We start from the raw sequence: 16,404 nt of genomic DNA, 5'->3' as shown, positions 1-16,404 counted from the left end.
CAGGGGATGGGGTGTGAGTGGAGCCTTCGGGGAGCGGAGAATATGAAGTTGCTGCAAAGAAAGAAGTGCAAAGCAAAAGGCAGAAGATGAAGACAGAAGAGTTAATAAAGAGCAGAGAAGTGGATTTTAAAGAGACATTTTGCTCCTTAAATGTTGAATTCTACTGTTCAGTACTAAATAAACCGCTGACCTTGCAGGTCCATCATCTTGGCCAGATTCTTGTTTTTGGCCTTTGTGAAAAATTTTCCTTCCACAGGTGACTGTGGATGAAGTAAAACAAGGCTGCCTTTATATATTGATCGTGTAATGGTTCATATGCTGCACCACCAAGGGGCATTGCTGCTATTTATACAGAATTCAGTGCATTTCAGGGCTCCGTTAAGTAGGAGGGAGGTGAGTAGAATGAAACTTGGGGGGCAAACCAGAATCACAGTCAACAGCCTTGCCGGTTTTGGAATCATACCAAAGGTTTTTGGATTAAAAAGGCTTTTTAGTTGGTCAGAAGCAGGCACAGAACACGATCAGCTGAAGGAGTAGTTAGGAATAGGCCGCACTGTGTCAGGAAAGCAAACAAATGAATACACAAGGCAATTCTAGAAGTGAAAGAAGTCTGAATGCCTTGTGGTGGCTCAGACACCTTGGCAAAACCCTGCATAGAATTACACAGCCCCCAACTGTCAAGTGACTTGGGCCTGAGGATGCGATAAAGGCTTCGCTTCTGCTGAGGTGATAAACCTGTGACTGGGCTACAACACTTCTGAGTGCAGACAGAGGCTCATATGACTGAAAACATCCTTCTACATAAAACACTGGCACATTGGGGGCAATCTTTCTCTCTGATAAGCTAGTTTTCTATCTAGAGGGACTTTTTTTTAATAGAGCATTCAACTGTATGATCCACCGTTTGCCTCAGAAGTGTTGAAGTCCACTCACAGGCTTATCATTTTAATGAGAACCAGGCCATGAAGTTTAGACACACTGACCAAGGACTAGTAGCTAGCCATACAATGAGTGGGGCACACCAAACAAGTGACATACTGCTTTGTATGTGCGCATGCAGCTTGAGTCTTTCAGTGGTGAAACCATCGGAAATCAATCATGCAAAAGTACCTGTGTGCACATTGCGAACCACGTAGTATCGTGCTTGTGGGATGGGAGAATGATGCCCTGTGGCTCGTAGAAGATTTATTCCTGGCAATGCTGTGTGAAGTTACTCATATTTACTCTTAATCATTTAAACTAGTGCGAGTCCATTGAGTGGACTCAGTGCTGCTATATTTAGTGTGAATGTATTCATTTATTACGGTTTTACTTTTTGTGTGTGAAAGTAAGCCCACTTAAATGATGCACCTTTGATGATTAAGGATTGCTGTGATCTTCCTTTTTTTATATATATATAAATTTCACAACCAAGATTTTCTCAAGCAGATGTTTTGGGAGTCTCATTCTGTTAGGATTCTTGATGTGTAGTTTTTCAGTTCACATAAGAGGCATCATAGGTGGGGGCAGGAGTGGGAATCGTTGACGGGAATTGATTGAAGCACAATAGTAGTGCACTAGATTTGTATGTATGCACACAGACTTGTGTCATCTGTATAGCATAGAGACTCACTAATTCTGTAGAATTTTGTGTCCAAACTGAAAACCTTTGGGGGGAAGGCAGGAGGAAGTGCTGGCCTGTCCTTCCCTTTCTATGGCAAGCATTGCTTTATTTACCCAACAATCAGAAACTGAGCCTTTTAACTTGTTTGCTTTGGGAGCAAAATTATTGCTTTTCCTGGTTTTGGAGTGGGAGGGGTTAAGGCATTAAGTGCAGTTTTTTTTCCCTGATACGGCTCTAGAAATGTGATCGGCTGGTGTGTGACCTGATAGAAGAGGGTAGTTAGTTTGGCCTTGCTAAACGCCACCTCTTGTTGCAAGAAAGTTGTGCGAGTACATGTGTTTTCTGCAACTGTGTGCATAAAAGAAGGAATTGAGGACTCCTGAGAGAACAGACTTTTGGATCCGGGAATTGCAAACAGGATTGGGTGAAGAAAACTTGGCACTTGTTAACATTCATATATCCTTCAACGACTAATCAGTTTCATGGGGAATAGGCGACCCTTCTAAATACCAAGTAGCGAACGTTGCAAGGTGTCCTAGGTTGTGTGTGGATAGTCAGCATAGTGGCTCTCACTTTAGTAAAGCATTTGATTTTCAGGCTTGTGTTTCTGGGGCTATTTGTGAATCATGACCAGAGCGCCGCAGGTTGGGGCTGCATGCCACTTAATGCTAGTAGTGAGAGATGAGTGCTGTCTTCAGTTAGAGATCTTAAAATGCTCTGCCAAGGTTGCTGCTATGACGTAAGAAAATGTTTTTTTGAATCAGTGGCCAGTGTTGGCAATAAACAGTCAAAGTGATGCTGATCCTTTGGAGCTGAGAAGTACCAGAACAAAGATCATCACTTCCAAAATACGGTGCTTCACCACCTGCTGCTGAAGCAGTCTTTCTTTCTACATCAGCCATTAAACACATTCCTTCAAGACAGGAGGTTGTCAACTTTGTAGGGATTTCTAATCCACGAAGAAACAGCATCTTTGAGGCAGCTGAAATACACCTTTCACAAGTGCAGCTTCAGTCAAAAATTTAGTTTGAAATTGTATATTGGCCCGTGGAATTGTTACAAATGGCTGTCTTTTCCCCCACCTCAGAATAGCATTCCCTTCGAACACCACGGCAAGTAGCTGCTCGTCTCCTCGTTGGAAAGCAGCGCTGGGTGAGTCCCTTCTCGCTAGACACCAATTTGGTGGGTGGGTTTGGATGTGGGGATATCAAATTGGGTGGCTTTTTATGTTAGTTTTGCACTTTATTTCCTTTTGCCCTACACGTGAAGTAGCGTTAGGCGGGTAAAATGAATTACAAGTATTTTTGGAACATTTTTAGTATTTCGTTCACAACTGTTCAATTAGTGCGTTAGTAAGAGAAACTTACTAACAGAGCATACGGTAACAGGTGGGGGAAATTGAACCCAGTGAAGACGGAGGTCCTGCAGCTGGGACGGGGGCTGCCAGATGTTGGGATCCAGCTCCCTGCCCTGGATGGGACACCACTGGCAACTTTGCCAGTGGTAAAGAGTCTGGGTGTGTTCCTGGATGCCTCCCTATCGATGGAGGCCCAGGTCACGGCGGTTGCCAAGTCTGCATTTTTCCATCTTCGTCAGATCAGGCAACTTGCCCCCTACCTGACGCCCCAGGACCTGGCTACAGTGATCCATGCAACGGTCACCTCCAGGCTAGATTACTGTAACTCACTCTACGCTGGGCTACCCCTGGGCCTGATCCGGAAACTACAACTGGTCCAGAATGCGGCGGCACGGGTCCTGACTGGTATACCTTACCAGTCACACATCACACCTGTCCTGCGCCAGCTGCACTGGCTTCCAGTTGAATTCCGAATCAGGTTCAAAGTGTTGGTTCTTACCTTTAAAGCCCTGAGTGGGTTGGGACCGGCATATCTTCGGGACCGCCTCTCCCTGTACGTTCCCCGGAGATCGCTCCGATCAGCGAATAAATATTTACTTGTGGTCCCCGGCCCTAAGGAAGCCCGCCTGGCTTCAACCAGGGCCAGGGCTTTTTCAGTCCTGGCCCCAGCCTGGTGGAACGCTCTGTCAATGGAAACCCGGGCCCAGCGGGACATATTATCGTTCCGCCGGGCCTGTAAGACAGAGCTGTTCCGCCAGGCGTTTGGTGATTGAAGGGGGCGGTGCCATGTCGGCCTCCCACCTTTGGGGTGGGGAAGGTTCTCCCCACCACTGCACCTTGTTAATTTGTTTTATTATTTGTATATTGATTTTAGTTTTTGTTTTTATCGATTTTAACTGTTCACCGCCCAGAGCCCCTGGGGATGGGCGGTATATAAATTGAATAAATAAATAATAATAAATAAATAAACATTGTAGTGATGAAATAATGGGCTGGAGGGTGGAGTACTCTCTCTGCCATTTTTCTTGCACAGAGGTCATCTCCATATGAGATGACAAGTAAACTTGCCTAGGGGCAAGGCTGCTTTGTCAAGAGTGCACAGCTTAAGCAGCCAGTGGAGGGAAAACATCTACCCAAAGTGGGCCTGAAGCTCTGTTACTTTGCTGCAAGATCACTACATGTTTGCAGCCCTCAGGTTGCTAACAATTAGAAGTCACAGCACATTTAATAAGGTGCTGATGTATCTTGCATATGATCTGCGTCTTCTAAGCAACTTTACTGTACAGTTAATTACAGCACCCATAATAACAGAGCATGGAGTGTTTTATATGATTGCAGTCCGCAGAATCTGAACATTAACATGCCTCTTAAGTATTTAGGTTGTAATCAAAATTAGTGCTATTACATGTAGAATCAGTATATCTTATGCAATAAGATCAGCCACACTCAAGGTTATAAATCTAGAAATAATATTACGGAGTAATGTAATAAGACTCTTCTCTATGGGTAAGCCGTGTAAAATACTGTGACACTATGGTCATCATCAGGGCTTTCTTTCTGGGAAAAGAGGTGGTGGAACTCAGTGGGTTGCCAGCACAGTGGGCAACTCTTGGCGGGAGGTGGTGCCCGTGGTACCACATGTGCGCACAAAGTGCACGCATGCTCCCCGGGCCAATTACGTCACTTTGGGTCAGCTGGAACAAGGGGGTAGTTTTTAAAAGTTTAAATCACCCTAAGCGAAAATGGTCACATGGCTGGTGGCCCGGCCCCCTGATCTCCAGGCAGAGGGGAGTTTAGACTGCCCTCCGCGCCACTTCAGCTGGAGTGGGGTGGAGGGCAGTCTAAACTCCCCTCTGTCTGGAGATCAGGGGGTGGGGCCACCAGCCATGTGACCATTTTCAAGAGGTTCCGAAACTCTATTCCACCGCATTCCAGCTGAAAATAAGCCCTGGTCATCATCATTGCTGAATAGTTTAATTACAACTACCTTCTAATATGAGTAGATTAGAAAATTAATTCAGCCTTTATTCTCTTCCCTTTCCCACAAGCAGCCAAAGATTAAAAAAACATTTTCAAACAGATAATGAAGCTGGAAGCAGTGCCTCTGGACTCTTTACAGGAGACTCTTAAATGCCTGTGTTGGTAGAAAATGAAGAATGATCGTCTGCCTGTGGTGGCAGCAGTTTTTACATGTAGAGGGGTGGTTTTTATTTATTTTTTTTTTTGGTCTTGATAGAAGCTAGGGCTTTACTAGAGTAGTATGAAGTGTGTGTGGGCTAATTGTTGCTTGCTGTCAATCGGAAATATTTTTAGAAGCTGTTTCTCTGCCTTTGTTCAGTTAGAAGTTCATTGGATTCTGTTGCCAAGTATTCTTGCCTTTCTTCCTCCCTGCTCGACCCCAAGTCTCCATATGACACTAATCTCTCCTTTTGGCGTAGAAATGCTCTTGTTTCTCCTCTCCCTGCCGCTTTTGTGTTTGTCTGGCTCAACAGCCCTTTGCTTTGTTAATTACATTAACAAACTGATTATCCACATGGGCCAGATCATCTGGATAATCTAGCTGTTTGTTTTACAGCTGAGTTGGGAAAATTTGTCTTCCAAACCACCTTATACCCAGGGTTCCTGGGATGTGGTAGACAGATGCTTCCTGAAAACACTTCTCTGCTCAGATGAGAGTACATCTTTCTTGTGATCCTTTGCTTCGTAATTAAGGTGGATAACCTGCGCTGGAGGCTGTGCTGTGGTGATTACTGGGAAGGACAAGATTTCACTGTATGCAGATGGTCGTTTGCCAGGCACAGTCATTTAGCCAGCTGGCCTTTCGCTGGTTTCTCCCATATGTCTCTTCCCCACTGTCATTATCTTTCGTCATTTTCACGGGCATAACATTGAAATTGTGGAAGAACATGCGAGATTAATATTTGAATAACTAGGTTGAGCGATCAGTGTCGGCTATAAATTCCATCCAGTCGTGTTGAATCACTTTTGCTGGTCTTAAAATCCTGTTTGAAGCCCGTGGCAACCTTGAGAGCACAACTGCAGGATCATGTCCGCTGTTGAGGCCCTTGTCTGTAACTGTTGACCTCTTGTTGCATGTGAAAACTTCGTTGCTACTTTAGTTCCACTTGGGCTCCTATGAACTGTGCATCCAAAAAGTGTCCTAGTGCTTCAAGAAGAAAAACTGAGCAGAATGTTTTATAGATCAAACACTATAGAGTCTTGACTAGCATTGTGTTGATTGAAGGATTGCTGCCTCATTGGAATCGGGACTAATTTAGTAGGGGTTGAACACCGTGCAATTCCCACTCCCTGGGTCGGTGCAGACTGCCCCCTAATCCTTCAAAATGTGTCCTTTCCACTAATCCCGAAATTGGCACTTGTGGATATGAAGCCTGTCTTTTGCAGTGTCCCATTAGGCATATACTTATAGGAGCCGAGAAGTGCCCCCCTACAGTGCATTCATCCTTGTTAAGGGAAGTATGGGAGCAAATTTCAGTACAATGTATAGGAAATAAAATAAGCCGTGGTTTCCATATTAAATGTAAAGTCTGGAAGGACCTCCACAGAAATTGGGGGATATCTAAGAGTAATGTTCACTTTGGGGGGTGGGGGGGTGGAATCAGAATTGTTTTGTATTTTGGGAAGGGTATCCATCTCTGTATTCAGGATTATTCTGGTCCCTGATACCGTTTTGGAATTCAGATTTGGGATTTTTTAAAATGATGAATTCATTAATTATAAATCAGGGCAAAGAAGCCAGTAGCCAAATGCACAAGAGCAACCACTGGCTAAAAGCCTAAAAATGCAAACAGACCCAATGTCAAATAGAATCCCAACAGAACCACAGACCAATGAGGCAAGCCCAACACAACTGATGTCAGACCAGAGAATCTAAATCAGTTTAAGCAAAGGACGCTGTTGCAAGCCCAACAGAACCAATGTCAAACCAAAGAAAGTAAGCAGAAACTAGGGCCATGTAACAAGTCCTACAGAACCAGTCTCATGCCAGAATGATTCGACCGAGAGTTCTAGCGCTCCCTTAACATCTAATCCCATTGCCTAGGAGAGCTGCTTCCTTTCCCCCCTTCCTCTTGTTGTCCGGGAGTCCTGTGAAATCGAAGAAAACCCAGTCTGGTAGCCTTAAAATGCTAGACCTGGATATTTCTGGAAATATTCAGAACCTAATTACTGGCATTTTAATAATCTCAAATATCTCTCTGGATACCTCTACTATACCCCAAAAGTGCTGGTAAGGTATTTTTTGGATATATATTTGGACTGGAAATATCCAAATGTGAATCCCTAATAGATTAGTAGAAAATATGTGTCGGGCCGTACCCTGGAGATGTCTTATAACAGAGGCAGGCAAAACTATTTGGGAAATGTTCGAACTTTAAACTGTCAAGCAAGACTAAGACTCGGGCTGTCAATACTAACTAGATCTGGAGCCCACCAAATCTGAGCTGTTTTGTGTATCATAATAGGGCTTGACAGCCTGCACTGCCAAATTTGGAACAAGTTTGATTGCAGAGTTCACAGGGCCTTGCTTAACACTGGCATATGCGTTGTAAAAATATTGTTGAATATATTCAGTACCGTGTCACTGTTAAGACAAATCTCTCCTAGGTACCACTTGCATTTATCACCTTAACCCTTGATTTGGATTTCATTACTGATTCAAAGAGCTAAGCTACAATCATCTGTCGGTTTCGTTTTGCCAGCATGTGCTTTTTTCTCTTGTTCTGTAAACGATTTCTCCTTGCTCATGAGGTGCCTTCCTTGCTTTAGCCTCAGTGCAAAAGGAAAATGCCATTCACTTCATGGGTGCTACAGGTGGGTGCAACACTCAATTCTGCTGGAATGTAGATTTGCGCATTTTCATTTCACCCTTCTGAAATGGAAGTCTGCTTGGTTGTATTTGCAAGAAGAGGCTGAGACGACTTTAACAGATCCATTTTTTTGCTGTTTCAGTAGTATGGGCTGATACTGATATCCTGTTCCTTGGCTTCAATAGATTCCTGCTCTGGCGACAACCAGCGCTCTCCAGTCTGTTGTGCATCGGTGAAATAACGTTGCCATTGAGGGGCAGATAATGCATGGCTGATCTCCTATGTTACCAATGGCTTTTACTAGCAAAACTACCCAAACTAGAGCAGAAGAAATATTACAACTGGATCTCTCCTTGCCACTTACTAAAGATACTCACAGGAACATGGACAGAATCCAGCAGCTGCCACTACAAGAGGCTCTGGCCAGAAACCTGATAACCTTATGTGAACTCTAGCAACAGGGCTAGAAAAGGAAGAGACAGTTTACAGCATTAACCGCCTGTTATTTAATAGCCATTTCAGTTTTCCCTCCACAGGCGGCAGCCTTTACCCCCTTTTTATTGTTCTACTGTAACTATAAATCTTTTACTTGGTTTAAGAAAGTTTTGTATTCATTTTGCTAAGATTACTGGCTTAACTCTGTAAAGAATTCACTCTCGCTTTTGTCTGATCTGAAGCCTATGTAGAAATGTGAACAATCCTGAAGTTTAAACAAGACTTGAACTTCTTCTAAACTTAAGTCAGGCAGGGAATGTGTAAATGGACTAGAACAGTTTGATTTTACTTTACACTTTTGTTTTTGTATGGTCCCATTCTGAGAGGAGGAAGAGTATGGGTGTTCTCAAGGTTTCAGTTGGGGGGGGGTGTTTTTAAAGAAACATTTCTTATTTTGCTTTTGACTGTCTTGTTCTTCCAGTTTTTTTAAAAAAATCAAATCTCCATGCAGCACAGTAATTTTTTTAAAAAAAAATGTTTATTCGTCTCTAGTACTATCCAAGAAAGAAAACGAGTTATTTTGAAAGATGACCCAGTCAAGGTGATAAGATCACTTCGTAGACTCTGAAGAACAAAAGTCAAAAGCTCTAAAATAACTGTTTTGGGAAGGTTTTAATGTTGAATGTACAATATGTGTTCTTTATTCACAGGAGGATTTCATGTGAAATGTTGGTGACAGGATCCACTGTTTCTGCTTGGTTTTTGGTACAGATGCCAATAAATATGAACGCCGCCGCTGCAGTGTGAGCGGCGTTGTAGTAGGTGTGCTTCTCTTGAGTACGCAAAGAACACCAAGTGCTTACAGCCTGCTGCATTATGCCAAGGCTTGGTGGAGCTATAAACAAAATGTTCCTGCTGCAAGATGCCAAGACTTGAGAACATTCAAGCCTGTTGAAGTTAATATTTTAAAATGTGCAAGTCTGGAACAGCTGGCCTTCAGCTGAAGATACACTTAATAATGGCCAAAATGCTTTTCTTAGCCAACAAGCGTGCCAGCTAACTAAGGAAGAATATTTGTTTTCATGAGCAATATATTGTCTCCCTCTGTAATCTGGGAAAGTAGAAGGCATGTCAATCATACCAAATACCACTCTTAAGTAACATCGCTCCCATCTTGGGAAAGAAAGTGCAATACATAGATGTGTTGTGTTACTACTTTTTAATCGACAAATGTGAGATTCTTGCCTCCTTGAAACTTAGTGGCTTATACGAATCCATGGTTTCCTTTATCTGTTCATTTGCAAGCATTTTATTGTTCTAAAGCTTTGCCGGTTCCTTTTTTAAGTTTTGTGGATTTTTGAATAGGAACTCTCTTGTCACTTTTCTTTAGCTGCTCTAGAACATTAACCAAGTGCTTGTTTGTATGGTCAGGGTCTGATTTGATGCATCCTATGATTGGGGGTATGCAGTGGGAATGTTTTTAAATGTTGGTCCATGGAGGATTTTGCTGAATTGTATCACTTGGTTACTGTAAATGTGGGTTCTTTGGGCATGTGCACTTCCATTTGTACAGTTCTACACTTCAGTGTGCTTTCTTTGTAAATATTTGTGGTCAAATGATGTAATGTTAGAGACTTACAAAAGCAGCCTCTTGTCTCTATATATCTGGAACCTTAAATTGCTGTACTATACCTGAAAGATGGCTAATGCAAATTTCGAGACATGTACTTGGTTGTGGGCAGTCCTTGCCCTTCCATTATAGTTAAATCCCACCATTGCCTACTGAAAATATAGTTAGAACGTCGCTCTAAACCTGTGTACTGGTAACCAATATCTCAGAACACCTCATTTGTATTACCACTGTATTTGTGTACTTTAATAATTGTGTAAATAAATTCATAAGGACTTATAATTTTTGTCTCGTGGCCGTATTGACATGTCCTCTGGCTTTGCCACCTGTGAAACATTGTTCAGTAGTAGGAGCTGTATATTTGAGAATAAGGCATTTTATTTGGATTTCTGAAAAATCTATTTTTATGGACATGGTTGTCGTTTGACCTGTAACTACAGGAGCTCCTTTCTCTAGGCCAATATTTATGCACTTGTGTGTTTAGCAATTCTGTGCAGATCATAATTGTGGTGAAGGCATTTGTTTTCTCTCTTTTTAGACAGGAGTGAAACTGAGTATTGCATCTGATATTGCACTTGAAATGGGGTCTTGAAGATGGCTTCTTGTGCTATAGTGGGAAGAAAAAACATTAAGGGACCGACTCTTTTCTCCCATACACTTTACACCTCACTGAGGCAGTGAATATTACTTTTCACTTTATTGTCTGGGACTATTTCACTGCAACTAATTGTTAAAATAAGGAAATACAAAACCTGAGCAATTCTGACCCTTGGTTGTAACCATGTGAGACTTAATTTTGTACTGTAACATTTGTGTAGAAACTTGCAGTGAAACTAGTCATTGAAGTCTCAAGAGTTGCATAGACTTGCAAAATCAAAAAGAGTCCAGTAGCACCTTTAAGACTAACCAATTTTATTGTAGCATAAGCTTTCGAGAATCACAGTTCTCTTCGTCAGATGCATGGAGGGCAAAAAGAGAAACTGGTCAGATATAGAGGAGGGGGGGCGGGGTAGATGCAAACATCTCCTTCTGATATGCAGATGCAAACAGCTCCTTCTGATTTGGAGATCGGTTTGCTTCTGTAAAGGTTCAGAGGACTTAGTCGTGTTAGTCTGTAGTAGCAAAATCAAAAAGAGTCCAGCAGCACCTCCAAGACTCCTCTATATCTGACCAGTTTCTCTTTTTGCCCTCCATGCATCTGACGAAGAGAACTGTGATTCTCGAAAGCTTATGCTACAATAAAATTGGTTAGTCTTAAAGGTGCTACTAGACTTGCAAATGTCTGTTTAGTTGTATATAGCCTTGAGCAGTATATGACTTGGTAGAATGCTGAATCAGTGGATGTGCTGAATCAGTGGTATTGAGCTGGATGAGGGCTAACACATATATTGAGTACAGATAACACACCAGCTACCTTTGATCCACAGTAAGGCCAATCGGGGATTGCAGATTTAGCTTGTCCTGGATATGGTTTCATTTCAATCAAGAGCAGGTTTGCAACTGGAGGTTGCTATTAGATCTGTATCTTCAGGCCTTCTCTGTAGAACGTGCCTTGTAGCCAGCTTGCTGAAATGCCACCTTGGGCCATTTCTTGCGGAGCATCATTTGGCCATGGTTATCCATGCCCCAATGACATCCAGAATAGACTACTGCAATTACAATGCACTCTGCTTGTGGATGCCCTTTAAGATTCTGGAATAGAGATGGGCACAAACTGAAATACAAACCAAAACTCAGCACGAGCCAGGTCAATTCGTGGTTCATGAACTAGCAGTTCATCAGAGCCCATTTCTGACGAGCTGCCATGAACTTTAGGCTGATTCATTTGGTTCATTTTTTCAGATCATCTCTGCTGACAGCCTGATGCTGATCAATCAGTTTCCTAGGCAACAGGGGTTGGGCTTTCTGCAGATCTGCTGCTGACCTGGAAGTGACTTTCTGCTGACCCGGAAATAACGATTTGCTGACCTAGAACTGCCGTTTTCATGAATCAAACCGGTTTGCGAACTGGAGCTGGTTCTTGAAACTCGACGAACCACAAACCTCATGGTTCGTTTTTTTCCCGATCCGTGCCCATCTCTACTCAGGAAACTTCCGTTGGTTCAGTATTAAGCAGTGGCAGTTACATGGTCCAAATCATGGCGCTTTTAATAACTTTATGCTGGTTACCAATTTGTTTCTGAACAAAACTCAGAATGGTGGTTAGAATGTATGAAGTCTTAATGCTATAGGATCAGGTTATTTGTGTGGACACCTCCTTTACGAACTTGCCTAGCAGTTAAAATCAACTGCTCTGTAGGTTTCCCACTTTTGAAAGCAAGGTGGATAAGCGACACGGGTTTTTCCCCATTGTGGTACCAAGGCATTTAGAACTCCTGCCCTATCGAAATTTGTCTATTGTCCACCCGTTTCTTAAGCAAAGCCATTTTTATTTTGTCTCTCAGCTTTTGCTAGGTTAGTGGCTCCTGGGTTTTGTGGTGCCTTTGAAAAAGTCCAAGGAAGAAAAAAAAATAACAGAACGAACTCCATCCGAGCGTATCCCTTCTTCCTTAAAGAGCATGTTCATGCCAGTAATGCATTCTTCTTTGTACTTTTTCCATGCTTCTCACTTGTATCAGCAGCTATGGCAGAAAGCTGCAAGTGGAAGTAGCACATGTGCTTCTGAATCCTAAGGAAACACCAAGCAGTGATGATCTGGAAAGGACCCATCTTTTTCTTACCTTCACCGTTGCACAACAGATGGAAGGAAGGCTCTCAGTATTTGTAGACAATCGTGAAGTCAATGTCAGATAAATGAATTCCATGAAAGTTAGAGGTCACTCCTTGGGATTTTCTCATATGCCACCAAGATCACAGCTCCAGCGCAATTTCTGTTGTGTTTGCCATTCTAAGTAGAAGAAATCAGATATTAGGGACCATCTTAGATTTGAAAGGAGGAGAACCAGCTTCTGGTGAAGAATCCTTAGGACACATTCAGTTCAATCCGCAATCCAGGGAGACTTTCTAACACTGGATATATTCAAGGTTTCTTTGCAGCCATCCACCAGCACCGGATTTTCTATACCAGTCAATTTCCTTTAATCTTCAAAACAGATTGGGAGGAAGTTGTCATGTTTCTAACTCTGAAGCGGGTGCAGTCTTTGATTACTGTCTGGCCTTGTGAGCTTCCAGATATGGTCTCTTTATAGCCTTTCTCAAGATTTTTTTTAACTGCAATTAACTTCTGCCCACAAATTATCAGAACTTGGGCATGCTTGCTATATTTTTCAAAATGGTAGTCATCCTCTGTTCCTCCCTTCATCCATAACATCAGCATAGCCTTCTGCAGAGGTCCCACTTCACGGAAGATGACTTAAATTATGCTCCTCCAAGTCCCTACAAAGATAATCTTGAAAGGAAATCCAACACTCAAGTTAGAGTTGACTTATGGCGACCCCTGGTGGGGTTTTCATGGCAAGAGACTAACAGAGGAGATTTGCCATTGCCTGCCTCTCCAACCCTGGTCTTCGTTGGAGGTCTCCCATCCAATTACTAACCAAGGCCAACCCTGTTTATCTTCTGAGATCTGACGAGATCAGGCTCTCCTGGCCTATCCATGTCAGGGTACAAGAATAACCTTACCTCAGAGATAATAATTATTTATGTATTTTGACCTTTTTCGGCTCAGATTTGCAGGTTCCTGAGTGGTATCCATAAGAACACACCAGAGACGAATACTCTCTTCTCTCAACTCTGTCCATCCACAGCAGTAGGCTCCCAAGAATGTTAGCCTAAGAGGTACTCCTATGTGGTCATAGGGAAACTTCTGTTCTGGATGGCGTCTCCTGGTGATGCAGTTAGACAACTATTCTAAGTCTGAGACCGGATCTCGAACTAGATACAGTTGAGCAATTTAGATACTAAACGACTTCTAGTTTTCTACTAGAGTCCATTGCAACTTGATGGCACATTCTTCTTCCTCTGGTTCAACTACAGCCACTTACTGAAAAGTCAGTCTATAACTTAATATTGTTTGGATCTAAGGAAAAATATTATGTGGATATGTCAATAAAATCTGGAGATTTTGTGGCAACTGGGAAGCTTTGTGGGAAGACAAATTTCGTAGTTCATGGAGATGTGTTTCAACTTTTCCACCAGATGCTTCTCTCTGAAGTGAACTGTGGGCTACTGTTCTAGATACCAAGTGGGGGCTTCTATGATTTAATGTTTCTCCATATCAAATTCCTTTCACATAGAATGCTGCCTCGTCACACTCCATGTGTCTGATGAAGGGAGCTTTGACTCTTGTAAGCTCATACCCTGGAAATCTAGTTCATCTCTAAGATGCTGCTGGACCCGAATCTTGTTCTTGTCACAGAGCAAAGTTCTAGCCTAGCCCCTCTTCCTGACAAACTCGCTTTCTTTGAGAAGGGAGTTCTGTGCATTGAGTTTTCAGTCATGTGACAGTCTAAAGTGGTACAGCCAAGAGACAAGTTCACCACCTTAACAAGAATTAAGGTTTTGTTCTAGCAATCATACTATTTCAGTGCTCAAGAATAAGCCCTTGAAGGATCATTGAATCCTTTTTCGTGTTGTTTCAAACTGTTTGCACTTGTGTTTTTTTTGTTTGTTTAGGGTTAAATTTTCTTAAGCCATTTGTAAATCTGTTACTCTTAAGGGACATGAAAAGGAGAACACCTTCCTCTCTTACACGCCTTCATTTCCTGTTGAAAATGATGTTACTCGGCATGTTCATTACAGTTTGTATTTGAAGATGCACCCTTCATGCTTAGTGTTATTGTAATATAATTTCAGTGCCAGAATCCTGTGTTGTACATAACTTTAACAATAAGGCATACTATACTCCATTCTAAACAAAAGGATACTGTACAATGCATTGTTCTTCAGAATGTGCAAACACCCAAACATGACTAACAAATGTATCACTGCAAATAGCTTGGAGGTTATATAAAACATTTTGATAATTACAGGGTCAGATAATAATGAAACATGTAGGATTGCATCAGTGTGAAGCAAAGAGGTGCATGTAATTTGTATGTTGAAGAATTTAAAACTGACTCATCTTGGCTTTATACTTTGGTTGAATAGCAAACCCACACAAACCGGTATTCCTCCCTCTCATTTGCTAACATGTATCTCACTCTTTAGATAGCACAATATGGCACTTGCTATTACAAGGACAGTATTCAATATAAATACTGAAGATTCTTCTGGTCAGAAGTGTTGCAGTTAGAATCTGAGCACATAAGCATTCAGCCCTTGCGCCTATTAATGTACAAAAGGCACCCCCCACAAACACTCAGAAAATTTCTGTTGTGAGAAATTCTAGGTGCATCACCGTAAGTCGGCTGCAACTTGATGGTTACTTTACACACACACACACATACAGCTGTTTTCAATCTGTTAAACCAAAATTGAGGAAGCTGTTATGTGGCTTAAGAGGCTTGCTTCAGCTCTGGCTAGGTCTACCCGAAGAGCAAACTCGGCTGTTCCATCACGGGAAAGGGCCAGTTCTGGCCCAAGGTATTTCTCATTTGCTTGCCAAATCGAGGGTGCTGTTTTCCAGCCACTATTTGGGATCAAGAAAAAAGCAACTCAGATCAATTCATCTGATCAAAGTTGATCAAGTTTGCCGGACCACATCCTGTGAAGTTGTGCTATATGGATCCATGTCACCAGTAGATCTAGCCAGTAAAAAATGTGCTTCTGCATATGTTGCTTACAGATTAGCAAGAATGTTTCTACAGTATGTACACAAAATAAAACTGTAAAACCCTTTGACAGAGTTCTTAATTTATTTCTGCCCGGGGAAAAGTTGGTATGTGTGTGTTTCCCTTAATTTAGGTTGAACAGAAGACACTACCATCTGCTCTGGTTCATCTAATTCACACTTATTCAGCATTCAACCATCCTACAACAAAGACCACCTGTTATTTTGTCCTAATAGTACTCTACCATATGGCCAGCTGCTCAAAATAAACAAAACAATGAAAAATCTAGATTTAACCTAGATCTGAGTTACGGTAATTCCAAGGATATTAATTCTATAACAGAAACTCGTTTCTAGACTTCACACACATTGAGAAATAGACAGTTTTTGTTATTAAGTTGCCTGGCAGTTAAACTTTAGACCTCGTCTTGTCTTGCAAACACGGCATCTATTGATTTGCACCCATTGTCGGTTTCTGCCTGCTGAAAGTCACTTCTGTGGCCAGAAGGGAGATTTTCACCAATCGCATCCCACCTTCCTGAGGTTCCCCAACACCCAAGAGTAGCATTTCAGTGTGGGACTGCAGTAGCAAACGAAAGGAACAAAAGAGTCTTCAACTCCCTTTAATCCAACACATAGCATTTCCTCTTAAATTGTATGTACTTTGAGAAAGTGTTTCACCTTTGGCCTTGTGATGTCTTGTACAAGCTCTTTGAGAAAGGGAGGGCTGAACCTATGACGGTGACAATACAGTCACATAGCAACGTGTAGGGCCTGAAAATCAGCTCTGGGTGTGTTTGTCAACTTAGACTTGAATTAAAGCTTGGGGCCTTTCAAGAA

At 42.2% G+C, this 16,404-nt stretch overlaps 1 protein-coding gene across 5 annotated transcripts in view; it reads left to right on the top strand.

Moving 5' to 3' along the window:
* Nucleotides 1-10,140, top strand: part of CSNK1D (casein kinase 1 delta) — a 35,240-nt gene extending 25,100 nt beyond the window's left edge. The window contains exons 9-10 of one of the 5 annotated variants that reach the window (XM_054978867.1): nt 2,691-2,755; nt 8,935-10,140. In XM_054978867.1, coding sequence (XP_054834842.1) covers nt 2,691-2,723 — 33 coding nt within the window. In that variant the 3' untranslated portion in view covers nt 2,724-2,755; nt 8,935-10,140. The other 4 variants (XM_054978866.1, XM_054978868.1, XM_054978865.1 and 1 more) reach the window with 4 other exon arrangements.
* The last annotated feature ends 6,264 nt before the right edge of the window (nt 10,141-16,404 follow it).

This window comes from Eublepharis macularius, chromosome 4 (assembly GCF_028583425.1).
Source record: "Eublepharis macularius isolate TG4126 chromosome 4, MPM_Emac_v1.0, whole genome shotgun sequence".
Classification (NCBI taxonomy): Eukaryota; Metazoa; Chordata; class Lepidosauria; order Squamata; family Eublepharidae; genus Eublepharis; species Eublepharis macularius.
The sequence above is the reverse complement of the archived record's forward strand: the minus strand, read 5'-3'. Positions and strand labels throughout refer to the sequence as shown.